This window comes from Panthera leo, chromosome E1 (assembly GCF_018350215.1).
Source record: "Panthera leo isolate Ple1 chromosome E1, P.leo_Ple1_pat1.1, whole genome shotgun sequence".
NCBI lineage: Eukaryota > Metazoa > Chordata > Mammalia > Carnivora > Felidae > Panthera > Panthera leo.
Window position 1 is genome coordinate 60,212,240 of NC_056692.1, and position 13,126 is coordinate 60,225,365.

Consider the following 13,126-nt stretch of genomic DNA (forward strand, 5'->3'; position numbering starts at 1 on the left):
GGGTCCAAATGGGGCACCTGTTCTTCCGGTCCCTCCGGTTCTCTGCACGTCAAACTGGACCCTGCCACAGCTCCCCAAGCTATCTCACCAGGCACATCCCGGTCCTCTTGTGAGAACGCTTTCTGGCTCGTCCCTTAACATAAAAGACAGAGAAAGCCACGAAGGGATCATGCTGCAGTCGCCGCTGAACCCAGGCTTCTGAGAACCAGAGCACCAGAAGGAAGGGAACGGCCCAGCCGGGGCACGTGAGGTCTGGCAACAGCGTGGGGCCCGCGGTCCGCCCCTGACGTCCGGTGCAGGTGGCAGAGGCGGCTGCTCCCAGGTCCTCCCGCCCAGCACCCGCCTGGAGCACGGACTCTGGCGGCTGTGCCAGGACTCCAGGTGTCCGTGGGACTGTTCCCCACACGCTCTCATCCGGTCGCGACACCAAAGTTCCAGCCCAAGCAAGGACTCCGACAGCGGGACAAATCAAATGGTTCCAGTTCTACACACGTTTCTATTTTATTATGGCAAAGGTGAAAACGCCACCTTCTCCACAACAGCAACCGGTAAAATTTATCCCAAAAATAACTCGGTACAAAACAGGTCTGTTTCAGAATTAAAAAAAAAAAAAAAAAAAGAAAAAAAAAGAAAAAAAAAGAAAAAAGAACAAAAAAACCTTTACATGAGTTTTTAAATCCTATTTTAAAACATAAAAGAAACAAATCCGTCATTGGCTGCACAGCCCCGGTCCTCCACCCCCCTCCCGCCAGGGAGCACCGAGGGGACGTCCGGGTCCTGCTCCGCTCGAGGATCTGCCGGTCTGTTTAACTGGTGTCCATCTGAAACACACAAAGACTTCTCACTCCAAGGAGCCCCCCCCCCCCCCAGGCAGTCTGCGGCCCCGCCCCCCGGGGCCCCGGGCCTTACTCTGGCGTTATAAGCGTCCAGCTGGGCGTCCAACTCCTCGGCGGAGAGCTGCTGCTTCGAACTCCTGCCGGTGCCTCTGCCCCTGCCCCGGCTTCCTCCGCGAGCGCCTCTCCGGGTGCCGCCACCGCCCCCGAAGCCTCCGGAACCGCGGTTTCTGGTCATCCCGCCTCTGTTTACGCTGGCCAGGAAAACGGACCTCACTCACGTGACCTGCACAGGCCCGCGGGACGAGCGGCCACGTGCCACGCCCCCAACTCACCTCTGTGCGGGTCTCCGCTGTGTGTCAATCTGTGACGTGACGAGCTGAATGTTCATGGGGCGGCCTGTGGCAAAGCACACAAGAGGGCGCGCTCCAGTTAGAGGGCTCTGAGGCGCACCCGCGGGGGCACCGCACCCCGGGCTCCATGCAAGCGCCGGAAAGGGGCCGTGTGTCTCAAATGCTGCCCGCAAGGGGAGCGGCCGAGTGACACCGGTAGGAGGGCGAGGCGGTGCCGATGACCAGCCCGCCAGGACCTCCTCGCTCCTTCTGAGTCCAGGTCAGGTGGGTGTCTGCTCAGGTGTCCGGGGTGCTCGTGGGTGGAAAGGTGTGGGTGACCTGACGGAAGAAGGACCGGTACCTTTGTCTTTACGACTACAGCCCCGCACTCAGAGGTGTACTATGGCGGTTCTGAGAAGGCTTCACAGAAGTGAATCTTCCGGAAGGAGCTGAAGGAGGGGAGGGATGTAGCTTGCTGGATGGGGGTTCACAAGAGGTTGGTCCAGATGTGTGGGGCAGCATGAGAGGTGGCAGAATGGAAGAGAGAGACAAAGGGGCGAATGCAAAGTGTCCTCAGCCACAGGGGTAAGCCACATTCCTGCACGGACGGCTGCCAGCCCCAGACTCCACAACTAGATGCGGCCCCTCTAGCATCCTGGGTCCAACCTCGGACGCACCATCCAGGGGGACGCCGTTGTACTGCTTCATCGCCTTCAGGGCATCTGCCTTCCGTTCAAAGTGCACATCAGCTGTTCCTAAACTGCGCCCTGAGCGATCGTAGTGTACGGCCGCCTTCTTCAGAGTTCCGAACTCAGCGAAGAGCTCCTGGGGGCCGGAAAGTGCAGCTGTTAGCAAAGCGGCTCCCCTTCCTGGGGGCCCAGGGCCGTCCCTGGGAGTGTGAACTTCTGGGGGGCCGGGGGGGGGGGGGGTCTTTCCCTGGGAGGCAGACACGTATGGGGGCAGGGCAGTGCAAACTGGGGGGGAAGGGAGGGGCGGACGGGACAGCAACTTCCGGGAGCAGCTGGGCCTGAGGGCTCCTGCCAGCGTGGGGACCTGACACCGGTACCAGGAGGCAGGTAAAGGACCGCAAAGCCCACCAGTGAAGGGCACGAGATTAAGTCGCTATCTTCTTCAACAGAGGAAAATTTCCAACACACCCAAGGACTGTACCAAGAAACAGCAAAGGCCAAGATCACAGAGCAAGGGACGCTATCCGTCATGTGGACCAGCTCACAGGGCCCGTTGATGCGGGAGCCCTGACCCAGCCCCTCCCCCAGGGCAGATTTCTGGCTCACCTTTCCCTCTCCTCCTACTCAAGCCTGCCGCAAAGGCTGAAGTCAAGCGCTGCCATGGAAACTGCCCTGACCTCAGGCAGGCTGGGAGTTGGAGAGGGAACCCAGAGTGTGGGGCTACTCCGGCCGCAGGCACACAGCGGGAAGTGGAGTTCACCAAAAGCGGTTTCCAGTGGATGCCAGAAACCACCTTAAAAAAAGTGTTGAGACACCGTGAGTGCTCACCGGCCTTGCTCTGTCCTCCCGTGGTAGTCAAACAAACAGTGGGGCTCTGGGAAATTGAACCCAGGAAGGCCCAGCACCCTGACCCAGCCATCTCTGGGACCGATCCTCAAGGTATCTTTACTTAACCAGAAAATAAGCTTATGCGCCTTTGGCATTCAATCAAAAAGAAAAAAAGGAAAAAGAAAACAAACGAAAGAAAACACAGCTTCACACAAGGATGGGTTTGAAATCGTGTCACTACAAAGACGGGTGGGGGAAGCCGGAGCGCAAGTTCCGCGAGCTTGCAGCTCAAGGCAAATGGAGCAGGAAAGCTGCCCGGCACCATCCTGTGCCCGTTTTGTCTACCTGTTTCCATGAAAAAAGGTCTTCTCCTCCCAACAAATAGCTAAAACAAATGCAAAAGAAACCAAAGAAACATCCCGGCTGAGTCGGTAACGCGAGAAACACGGTAGAGCCCCCTCTCCGGCCTGGCTGGGAGCTCTGGCAGGGGATCCTCACTGACCGAACGTCTTAGAAGGGCGGCAGCTCCTCAGGCCGGGCTGGGGGCCTGTCTTCCAACACACCGGCCTACTTGTGGGGCTGGCGACTAGTGTGACCTCTGCTCTGCGACCCCGCAGCTCCTCGCGGGGGGCCGGGGAGGGCTCACTGGTCTACGGTGGAGGAGATTCAAGACCACGTCCCGAACAGGACCGAGTCCGTGAGGGGTCAACTGCGCGCCAAGAAGCTCCCGTCCCTTACCTGAATATCAGCGTCCGATACTCCAAAATCCAGATTTGACACCAGCAGTTTCCCACCCGTCTCGACGCCTGCGCCGCCCCCGAAACCGCTGTCGAAAAGGTCGTGTTGCCACTTGTCAGGAAGTTGTTTGGGCTGAAGGGGAAAGAAAACACAAGAACGGACCCAGACCCGTGAGCGGCTCTCCAGGACTCTCCTTCGCCCTCACGGTCCGGGCACGACACTCGGGACCCGGAGGGAAACGCACACGGACCCGCGGCCCTGCCCTTCCCGCCCACGCCGCGTCAGGCCGCAGCCGAGCCCCCGGGAGCCCCGGGCCCCGCGGCTCCTCGGTTCCCTCCAACTAACTTCCCGCCGCCGGCGCGGCCGCGCCCAACGCCCCCTCGGCCCCGCCGCCACGAGGCCCGGCGCCCGGCCGAGACAAAGGCCGGGAGGGTCTCCGCCTCCCGGGCCCGGCCGGCGCGCGGCCTCCCCGCCCGGTCGGCGCCCGCGCCCACCGGCCCGGCGCGGCCTGCAGCCCTCCCCGCCGCGCGCCGCCCCGCCCCGCCGGCCCGCTCCCCACCGAGGCCCGCCGCCTCCGCACTCACCCTGCTGTAGGGCGCCGGCCGGTTCCTGCCGCCGCCGCCCGCCGCGCCTCGAGCGATGGCCGGCCGGTTCCGGATGGGCCCGCCGCCTCGGTTCACTCGCGCGGCGGCCTGCGCCCCGCCGCCGCGGCCGCCCTGGGAGCCGGCCCTGCCGCGGCCCCGGCCTCCGCCGCGGCCGCCTCGCTGGCTCCGGTTCAGCTTAATGATGTCGTCCAGAGACATGTCCATTTTGTCGGCCATGGCGGGCGCGGAATCGGCCTTGGCTCGAGCCCGCGCGTCAGCACGCCGGGGCGTCACTTCCGGGGCCGCGCGGTGTCTTCCGGTGCCGAGTCCTCGGAGAGGCCGGGGATTGGCTGCGGGCGGGCTGTGGGCGGGCTGCGGGGGCGGGGCGGCGCGTGCGCGCCGAGGCGCGAGTTCGGCGGGCGCAGCTGTGAGGTGCCGGGCAGTGGCCGCGGTCGTTTTTATACCTTCCCGCGCGGGCGCTGCCAACGGAAGGCGGGCGGGGCAGCGCGCGGTTAGGCCGGCGGAGGTGCGACAGCGCGGGGCGGAGCGCGGCCGTTGGGGCGGGCCTGGCGCGCCGCCCCTCCCCCGCCCCTCCCCACTCCGAGCCTTGAACCCGCACCTTTCACCCCGCCCACACCCTCTCCCCGCGCTCCCGCCTCTTCCGCGCGGCTTCTCCCCGCCCCCGCACTCCTGCCCCGCACCCCTTCGCCGCGCCTCACACCTTCTACCTGCTCCTACCGCTTCCCTGCGCCCTGTCTCCGCGCTCGACCCCCATCCCTTCCCCGCGCTCTCAACCCGCGTTCCTCCTTTTCTGCGCCCTCACCCTTTTCCCGCGCGTTTCCCTCTCCCCGCGCCCCACCGTCTCCCACGTCCGCCTCTGCGTCCTTCTCCGCGCCCCACCTTCTCACCGAGCCTGAGCCCCGGGTCCCGGCCCGCATCCCCCTACCCAGCAACCAGGTCCCCTTTTGGTGGCGGTGGCGGCGGCGGCGGGGGGAGGAGGCGGCACGCAGCTTGCCTAGCTGGCGACCGAGCAGCCCGCGACCGGGACCGCGGGCTGAGTGGTTGTTCCCTGGCATGACCTCCTCGTTAGCCGGGTCTGGGTCTTCATTTGTTAACCCCAAGTTAGTCTTATGCCTTTGAAAAGCACTGTATGGCACGTTTTTGCAAATATTGTTGAACGCCCATGCACCCTTTGGTGGACGCAGGGTAGACTGCGGATGCTCTGAAAATGTAGGGAGCCTAGCTCTTGGGGCGCTTGGTCCTCCCAAGGAGGTCCCGGTCCTGCCCCCGCCACCTTGTAGACAGATTTGTGCTCACCCCTCTGGATTTCTCAGCCTGGGCATGGGTTCCTGATCCTCTTGATCCCTGGGGGCCTAGATGCTGTAGCTGAGCAGGCTGAATGTAGCCAGCCGATCTCTTTCTTTTGCTCGCAGGCTCCACGGCCATGAAGGTGAAGATTAAGTGCTGGAATGGCGTGGCCACTTGGCTCTGGGTGGCCAACGACGAGAACTGTGGCATCTGTCGGATGGCCTTTAATGGCTGCTGCCCGGACTGTGAGTGTCCCCCGTGTTCCCTCCCTCTTGAGCTTTGCCTGCTGGCCTGGTCTTGGCGTCTCCCGGAAATAACCTGCACAAAGTGCCTGGGCTTTGGGGCCCCTGTCCTCAAGAAGAAAAGTTGGCAGAAGAAAGCCAAGTGGTTTGGTCACATGTTTGTATAGAGACCCCATCAAAAGTTTTGTAAGAAAAAGGGTTGTAGCCTTTTATTGTGATCAAACTCAGCTATGAAATACGTGCGGCAAGGGGGCGCCTGGGTGGCTCGGTCAGTTAAGAGTCTGACTCTTGATTTGGGCTCAGGTCGTGACCTCACGGTTCATGAGTTGGAGTCCCAAGTTGGGCTCCGAATTCTCAGCTTGGAGCCTGCTTGGGATTCTCGATCCCTCTCTCTCTCTCTCTCTCTCTCTCTGCTCCTCACCTGCTCATGTATTCTCTTTCTCAAAATAAGTAAACTTTAAAAATACTTATTTTTGAGAGTGACAGAGCATGTGCATGCATGTGCATGTGCACGAGCAAGCAGGGGAGGGGCAGGGAGAGAGGGGGGCAGAGGATTCCCAAGCAGGCCCCGCACTGACGACAGAGAGCCCGAGAGCCCGACGAGGGCCGACTCGGAGCTCCAGCTTATGAACCGGGAGATCACAACCGGAGCTGAAGTCAGACGCTTAACCGACTGAGCCACCCAGGCTCCCCTACTTAAATAATGTTTAAGGGGCGCCTGGGTGGCTCAGTCGGTTAAGCGGCCGACTTCGGCTCAGGTCATGATCTCGCGGTCCGTGAGTTCAAGCCCCGCGTCGGGCTCTGTGCTGACAGCTCAGAGCCTGGAGACTGTTTCAGATTCTGTGTCTCCCTCTCTCTGACCCTCCCCCGTTCATGCTCTGTCTCTCTCTGTCCCAAAAATAAATAAAAAACGTTGAAAAAAAAATTAAAAAAAAAAAAAAAAGTCTTTAAAGATTCTCAAGCGAACAAAAAGTGGGATATTGTAAGGATACCCCTTCCCTGCATCCAGGATGCATCCGGGATGTAGGATAACAATGCCTGAGGAGAGTTTCCATGTTTGCCTCAGGGTTTTCAAGTGTGTTATGGTAACAGATAAATAGGATATTTCACTGGACTCCTGCAGAGTGTCTAGCTGTGGCTTGGGTTTTTTACCGGCAGTGCTGTCGCGTCAGATGTGGTGATAAGTCCTTAGCGTTAGTCCTGTGCTTAGTCCTTGCTCAGATTTTTCCTGCCGTCTGTCGTCGTCTCTGTCCTTGATGGTGTGAGCAGGATCAGTGAGTGCTTGCTTGCTTTGCTGTGCCTTGGCTGTTGAATCTCCAACGAGCCCCTGTTCCCCCCTTCTCTTAACCTTTCCGAGGCAGCTGATCCTTTAGCAAAGTCATGTTTTTCACACCGTGTCCACTGCCAGGTTTTATCAGATTTCTTCTCTGTGGTGTTTTTTTTTATTGATTTTTTTAAAATGTTTATTTATTTTTGAGAGAGAGAGAGAGACAGAGTGTAAGCAGGGGAGGGGCAGAGAGAGAGGGAGACACAGAATGGGAAGCGGGAAGCAGGCTCCAGGCTCTGAGCTGTCGGCACAGAGCCCGACGGGGGGCTCGAACTCACGAACCGCAAGATGACCACCTGAGCTGAAGTCAGACACCTACCCACCTGAGCCACCCAGGTGCCCTTATTTCAATCATTCTTAAAGGGCTACGGGAGCCTGGAGGGGCACGCGTTTGCAGCTTCCTCCTAAGCAACAGACTGTTAGCTTCTGAAAAGAAAAGTCTGGAACGTTGCCCTCGACTGGGTGTGGCAGAGTGAGCCTGTGTCTGACGGGTGGCACTCCCACAGAGCCCACAGAGGGCAGGTTCCACTGGGCCTGTAGCCGGGCATCTCTGCGTTTAAGGGGGTGCTCGAGTTTTGTGGAAGTGGGTCTGTTGCTGCAGAGAGGAGGGGATTTAAAGTTTATTTATTGCGAGAGCGAGAGCGCACACGAGCAAGGGAGGGGCAGACAGGGAGAGAATCCTAAGCAGGCAGCGCAGAGCCCGACGTGGGGCGTAGGACCCACAAATCCTGAGACCGTGACCCAAGCAGCCCAAATGACTGAGCCCCCCAGGCGCCCCAGAGTGGGGGATCTAGAGTCTGGTGTTCAGACTCGAGGTTGTGTGAGAGCCGGTTGTAAGGTGCAGGGTGTCTGACGAGCCTATGGCGCTCTTTGTACAGATTAAGTGAGGCGGGGTTTCTCTTGCCAAAATTGAGCTCTTGTGAAGAACCCAGGGTGACTGAGGCCGTCTTCAATCTGCTCCCTGTCCCTGAGGGCTTTGGGAGTAAAGGTCTCCTTGCGGGGGCTTTTCATTACAAAGGACACCAGCCAGCCCTTGGGTGAGTCACCGACCTTGTGCTCAGGTGCCCGTCAGAGCCTGAAGCAGGCTGCCTGCCTGTGGGGACGGTACGGAGTTCTGGAAGCGGCTCCTGCCCTAGCCCTGACTCACGTGGACCGCGTGGCCAGTTCTCCCCCACCCCCCAGAGAGCTACCTCCTGCCCGCTGTCTTGGATCCTCTTTTCCAAAGCGACTCTAATTTCGTAGGGGTGATTCCAAGCTGAGTTCTGCTGGGCTTGGGAAGGCCTTAGGGGTGGGGGTGGGGTGGGATGTAGTCTCCATCAGGTGTCCTACCACATGGGCTCCTGGCACAGGGTCCTGCTCACCCCCCAGCACCCATCCCTCCCGTGCCTGGGGGGGCAGAGCGAGTTCAGTAATTCCATACTTGCTAAGGGTATGATTTTCTGGTTTTGTCATGAAAATTTCAGAAAGGGAGTGATGTTTTGTTATAAAAAGGAGTTTTTGCCCCAAACAGGTGAAAAAGGCATAGCGGTGGCTCTTTTCTGACTTGGTGGGGTGCACGCGCCACCGTGGGGCGGGGGCTGCGCAGGGACGGGAGCTGATGCTGACAGTAGACCTGGAAGGTTCCTGGCCTGGCACCCACACCAGCTGCCTGGCTGGGCTACTGCTCCGCAAGTGGCCGCCGCCCTGAGACACCGTGTGCCCTGGCCTCCTGTCCGCCAGGGGGGGTGACAGGGAGGCCACAGAGCACCGCCGGGCCCCTAGCCCCAGGTCAGCGGGAACAGAGCCCGGTGGGAGCGCTGTGATTTTGCAGGGTCGATCACCTCTGTTTGGTGGCGGGAGGAAAGGCCGTGGTCACAGGAGTCCAAAGGCGGGGTCTGTGCTCAGAGAGCCCCCAGACTTGCGTTTAGGATACGCGTGGAAACAGCTGTTGCCATGACAGGATGTCTGGTGTGTCTTGGCCCCAGTGTGTCCGTCTGGTCCCCTGCGTTTGTGCACCAGTGACACGTGGACACGGCATTCGGTACACGTAGAGGACCCCCCAGGGCAGTGAGGTGGGGGGACGGCCACCCCAGGAGGGGTGGGGATAAGAGGCCACAGCTCTCAAGGCCTGGCGGGGGGGGGACCTCGACCCGGGCCTGCGGAGGTCGTCCTCCTCTGTTGGCACCAGCTGTGTGATGGGATTTTCTTGATTCTGGGAAATCAGAGGGACCCGTTTTTGTCCTGATTTGGGGCAGTGTGGACGTCCTCTCGGTGAAGGTAGGTGGAGGTGGCTTGTCCCCGCAAAAGCCAGCGGCTCGCGCCTAGCCTTGGAGGCGGGGCCCTTTCGGACCAGAAACGAGAAAGGGGTGGGTGGCAGCACTGTGCTCACTCCCAGCTGCTGACAGGCAGGGCGGTAAACGCCACAGGGTCCCCCCCACCCCCTCTTCCTGCACTGGGTCGCTGCCGCCTGGGAGAGGAACCTCTGTCCCAGTCCCAAGGCCCCAGCTCTTCTCTTGATCGGGAGAAAGCGCTCACTCTTCAGATGGGTGGCTCTGGGGGCTGGGGGGACGGGTCACCTAGACGCGTTCCTGCTGTGATCTCCTGTGGCAGGTTACGTGGCAGAACTGTGGTGCGTCCGTGGATGGTCTGCGGGCTAGGCCAGAGCGCTCCCTGGAACTGAGCCCCTGCAGGGGAGGGGAGGGTGATTCCCGTGGGGGTCACTGCTGACCTTTGTTGGGGGGCACACCGCAGAGGCGCGTTAACGCTCCTGATTTCGGGCTTTCCTGAAACCCAGCGTGTGACAGGCTCGGGACACAGACCCCCCCCCTCTCCCCCGGGGCTGCCACGGCTGCCTGACATCCCTAGCCGCCCCCCCCGCCCCATGTGACGTGCATGGTCCTCTTGTCCCTCCCACAGGCAAGGTGCCGGGTGACGACTGTCCCCTGGTGTGGGGTCAGTGCTCCCACTGCTTCCACATGCACTGCATCCTCAAGTGGCTCAACGCACAGCAGGTGCAGCAGCACTGCCCCATGTGCCGCCAGGAATGGAAGTTCAAGGAGTGACACGGCCCCTCTGGGCTGTGACAGGGTTGACACGAGGACTGGAGCCGCATTTGTTTTTCATCACGCGTTGACGCTTTTATCCAATAAATAAAACTCATTGAATTGCCTGAGCCTTGCTGGAGGCCTCCTGTTTGCTCGGCCGCTGCTGCAGCCCCGCTGGGCATGCCTTGATAGGAAAACTCATGAATAAACATCTGGATGATGCCACCCAGGCCCTGAGTCACCACCCCGGGAGGAGAAGGAGTGCAGGATCAGCCAGAAGAGCCTGGGGCAAGAGTGACTGGGGTCTTGAAAGGCCTGGTGGTGCAAAGGCCCTGGGGTGCGCGTTGTGTGCCAGCAGGGGGGGCAAAAGAACGGTGGAGTGGAGGCCTGTGGCCTGTCATCTGGCCCCTCACCTGCTCGAAGCTGCCAGCCACCCCACAGACTAGTTTGTGGGCCTCTGACTGCACAGCTGCCCGCGGTCCCTCCTGAAACGCTGTACCTGAGTAGGTGCTGGTGATCCAGTTGGAGGCCAGCTCGTCGGGGCTGTGACCTACCCAGTGTAGGTCATGTCAAGGGTATCTGTCCCTGGGTGTCTGAGATCCTCTGTTTGAAGGACAGCCTTTGGGAAGCTCCTTTGGACACCTCTGTTAATCCATAGCTGCTGGGGAGGGAGGTGGGGGGCCCTGGGGACTGTGTCCCAGCCCTGGGAGTCTTGACCGCTTCTGGACAGAGCCTGCTGTAGGCTGCATGTCTCTGGGAGCTGCAGGGAGTCACTTGGCACTGGCTCCTTCCAGTCTATTCTCAGTGGACCCACCCCACCCCCCACTGGGGTCCCTGCCCTGTGCCTCGTGGGTGTCTATCTGCCTAGTGGGCGGCTAGTCGCTGAGCACTTGTGACACTACTTGTCCTCAGCTCCCAGGACAGAAGACTGGTGGTTCACACAGAGGGGCTGGCCTCCTGGTCACCTGTGTGACACCCTACTTCCCATCTGGATGTTGTACCCAGAGGAAAAGAAGAGGCCCTGGGGACCACCACCCTTACCCAAGCTGAAGGTCACATGCCTCTTGTCCAGACACCTAGCTGCCAGGACCTCCGTGCTGATATCTGTCCTGGGGAGGACACGTGACCGGGATGTTTAGGGACTGAGTGGCAGGGATGCCTGGGCTCAGCCTCTTGGGTGCACCCCACAGCCCCTGCAAACAAAGTTACATCTGGCCGCCGGGGTCCGGGCAGGGGGCTTCTCTGTATTCTCGAGGCTTCGTGTCTACAAAGTGTCTGGATTCGTATCCGGGGAGTCAGGAGGAGGCGTGGTCTGCGGCACCGCGGAGGGCCCTCCTGGGCAGTCTCCCGGCCTCGCCCTGGCCTGCCCCCAGCCCACCTCCCCTGCCTGGGGAATTTTCTCCTGTGACAGGAAGTGCACACGAGGCACGGGGACGTGTCTGTACGCTGGAGCGCCGGGCCCTGAGTGCAGCCTCCCAGGGTTCCCGACCTCGCCGCCTCCGAGGGCTTGCCGACTCGCCCAAGGTCACAGCCCCCCTCCAGGCTGTTCCCACTTACCTGCCGCTTGGGACTTTTCTGCAGTGGGCTCCAGCCTGGTCCTCCCCGGGCCCGCTGGGCCTCAGGCTGAACACGTCGCTGCCCACCAGGCCCCGCTCACATCCAGCCATGTGTCTCTGCTCAGGACTCCCTAACCTCGGGCTGCTCCCCCTCCTCCGGGAGGCACCCGCTCATCCCACCTGCCTTTGCCAACTCTCTCCCTCCAGTGAGCCACTCTGCTTGCCCTCCGGCGGCGGGGCGGCTGTTTTCCCATCTGTCTGTGGCTTGAGGCAGGGACTGGGTCTGATTCATCTCCTATTGAACACTGGGGTTCACCGAGAGGCCTGAGGCTCCCGAGGCTACCCACGGCTGGGGCAGAGCTGGGCGGGAAGGGCCTGCGGATTCTGGTCAGCTGTCCCTGGGTCTGGTCTCCCTGAGGTCAGGCCTGGCCTTGCCGCCCACCTCTTCCTAAAGGACCTCGGTAGTAGCAGCCGTGTTGGTAGAACCTTCCCCCGTGGGTGTGGGGCACCCAGGCCCACCCAGGCTTTGATCCCCTCAGGGAGCCCTGGCCCTGGGATCAGTGCCCCTTTAGGGCAGGATAAAGTGTCCCTAGGGCCCGGTGGCTCTCTCCCCAGCCTTGAGCACTGAGGACCTCCAAGGGGTAGAACTCTTAGGGCCGCGCGCCCTGCGGCTACTTGGAGGTTCAGTGCAGTCCCGCTTGCCCCTGCTCCGGCTGAGGCTCTACCCAGGCGGGACCGTGGGCAGAGGGAGCGGCAGGGGTGGGGGAGGATGGGGCCCCGATCCCCGGCAGGCGCGGAGGCGCTGCCCAGCACGGCTGCTCGCTCCGCGAGGCGGGGCCCGCCAGGTGCTCCGCGCCCGCCCCCGCGCCCCGCCGGCCACAGATATAAGGCGGCCGCGGCTGGAGCTCCGAGCCCCGCCGCCCGCCGCCGCCCCGCGTCCCCATGGCCCGGTCCGCGCCGCTGGTGGCCGCCGCCCTGGCGCTGTGCCTGCTGCTGGCGCCGCCCGGTCTCGCGTGGTACAAGCAGGCGGCGGGGCCCAGCTACTACTCGGTGGGCCGCGCCGCGGGACTGCTGTCCGGCTTCCGCAGGTCCCCGTACGCGCGCCGCTCCGCGCCCCCCGTGGGCGCGGGACCCCGGGGCCGGGCCGGCGCCTTCGCGGAGCCGCGACCCAGCCTGCGGAGCCTCGTGAGTGTGGCCGCCGGAGGGGGCGCGGGCGGCGGGGGGGGGGGGGGGGGGGGGCGCGGGGCGCGGGCGGCGGGGGCGTCGGTCGCTCCCTCAGCCTCTTCCCGCCCCCAGACCGTGTGTGTCAAGGACGTGACCCCGAATCTGCAGAGCTGCCAGAGGCTCCCCGACGGCCGGGCCACCTTCCAGTGCCGGGCGGACGTGTTCCTGTCGCTCCGCGCTGCTGACTGTCGCAGCGCCTAAGCCCCGACCACCGCGGAGACCTGGACCTCATCTGGCCCTGGCCGGTGCCCCCAGTGCCCCCTCCGTGCCCGCAGTAAACGGCTAAATGAATAAACGAGAAGCGCAGCCGGACTCTGAGTGGGGGTAGAGGGGCGGGCGGGTAGGCTTGTGTAGACGCCGCGGGACCTGCAGACCTGACCGGTCTCCAGACGCTCCCGGCCCCCGTCCGGCTCTGGGCCACCGGGCTGTGGTGAGATAGCCC

The 13,126-nt window shown here is 62.2% G+C and overlaps 3 protein-coding genes across 6 annotated transcripts; 2 read left to right on the plus strand and 1 right to left on the minus strand.

The window, feature by feature from the left end:
• Window positions 1-476: 476 nt before the first annotated feature.
• On the minus strand, window positions 477-5,080 carry ALYREF (Aly/REF export factor). The gene is made up of 7 exons (XM_042914512.1): window positions 4,913-5,080; window positions 4,005-4,610; window positions 3,421-3,552; window positions 1,843-1,990; window positions 1,169-1,232; window positions 910-1,087; window positions 477-821 (listed from the first exon to the last, which is right to left on the minus strand). Exons 1-7 carry the CDS (start codon window positions 5,078-5,080, stop codon window positions 807-809), a joined length of 1,311 nt encoding a protein of 436 aa, XP_042770446.1. The 3' UTR covers window positions 477-806.
• On the plus strand, window positions 4,415-10,032 carry ANAPC11 (anaphase promoting complex subunit 11). Of its 4 annotated transcripts, none has more exons than XM_042915483.1 (3): window positions 4,415-4,530; window positions 5,438-5,557; window positions 9,777-10,032. In XM_042915483.1, the coding sequence occupies exons 2-3, from the start codon at window positions 5,449-5,451 to the stop codon at window positions 9,920-9,922; spliced, it is 255 nt and encodes an 84-aa protein (XP_042771417.1). In that variant the 5' UTR covers window positions 4,415-4,530; window positions 5,438-5,448; the 3' UTR covers window positions 9,923-10,032. The 4 variants fall into 4 exon arrangements, with proteins under 4 accessions (XP_042771417.1, XP_042771415.1, XP_042771418.1 ...); XM_042915481.1 differs by lacking the exon at window positions 4,415-4,530 and adding an exon at window positions 4,608-5,125; XM_042915484.1 differs by lacking the exon at window positions 4,415-4,530 and adding an exon at window positions 4,608-4,961.
• A 2,370-nt stretch (window positions 10,033-12,402) lies between these two features.
• NPB (neuropeptide B) lies at window positions 12,403-12,984 on the plus strand. The gene is made up of 2 exons (XM_042915480.1): window positions 12,403-12,645; window positions 12,757-12,984. Exons 1-2 carry the CDS (start codon window positions 12,403-12,405, stop codon window positions 12,883-12,885), a joined length of 372 nt encoding a protein of 123 aa, XP_042771414.1. The 3' UTR covers window positions 12,886-12,984.
• Window positions 12,985-13,126: the final 142 nt, after the last annotated feature.

Coding starts and splice junctions, on each gene's coding strand:
- ALYREF (XM_042914512.1), bottom strand. CDS start 5,080: ATGCCAGGGAACAACCACTCAGCCCGCGGTCCCGGTCGCGGGCTGCTC. Junction 1,233..1,842: donor CAACGGCGTCCCCCTGGATG/GTGCGTCCGAGG, acceptor GCTTTGCCACAG/GCCGCCCCATGAACATTCAG. Junction 1,088..1,168: donor CAGCGGAGACCCGCACAGAG/GTGAGTTGGGGG, acceptor TTTCCTGGCCAG/CGTAAACAGAGGCGGGATGA.
- ANAPC11 (XM_042915483.1), top strand. CDS start 5,449: ATGAAGGTGAAGATTAAGTGCTGGAATGGCGTGGCCACTTGGCTCTGG. Junction 5,558..9,776: donor TAATGGCTGCTGCCCGGACT/GTGAGTGTCCCC, acceptor TCCCTCCCACAG/GCAAGGTGCCGGGTGACGAC.
- NPB (XM_042915480.1), top strand. CDS start 12,403: ATGGCCCGGTCCGCGCCGCTGGTGGCCGCCGCCCTGGCGCTGTGCCTG. Junction 12,646..12,756: donor GACCCAGCCTGCGGAGCCTC/GTGAGTGTGGCC, acceptor TCCCGCCCCCAG/ACCGTGTGTGTCAAGGACGT.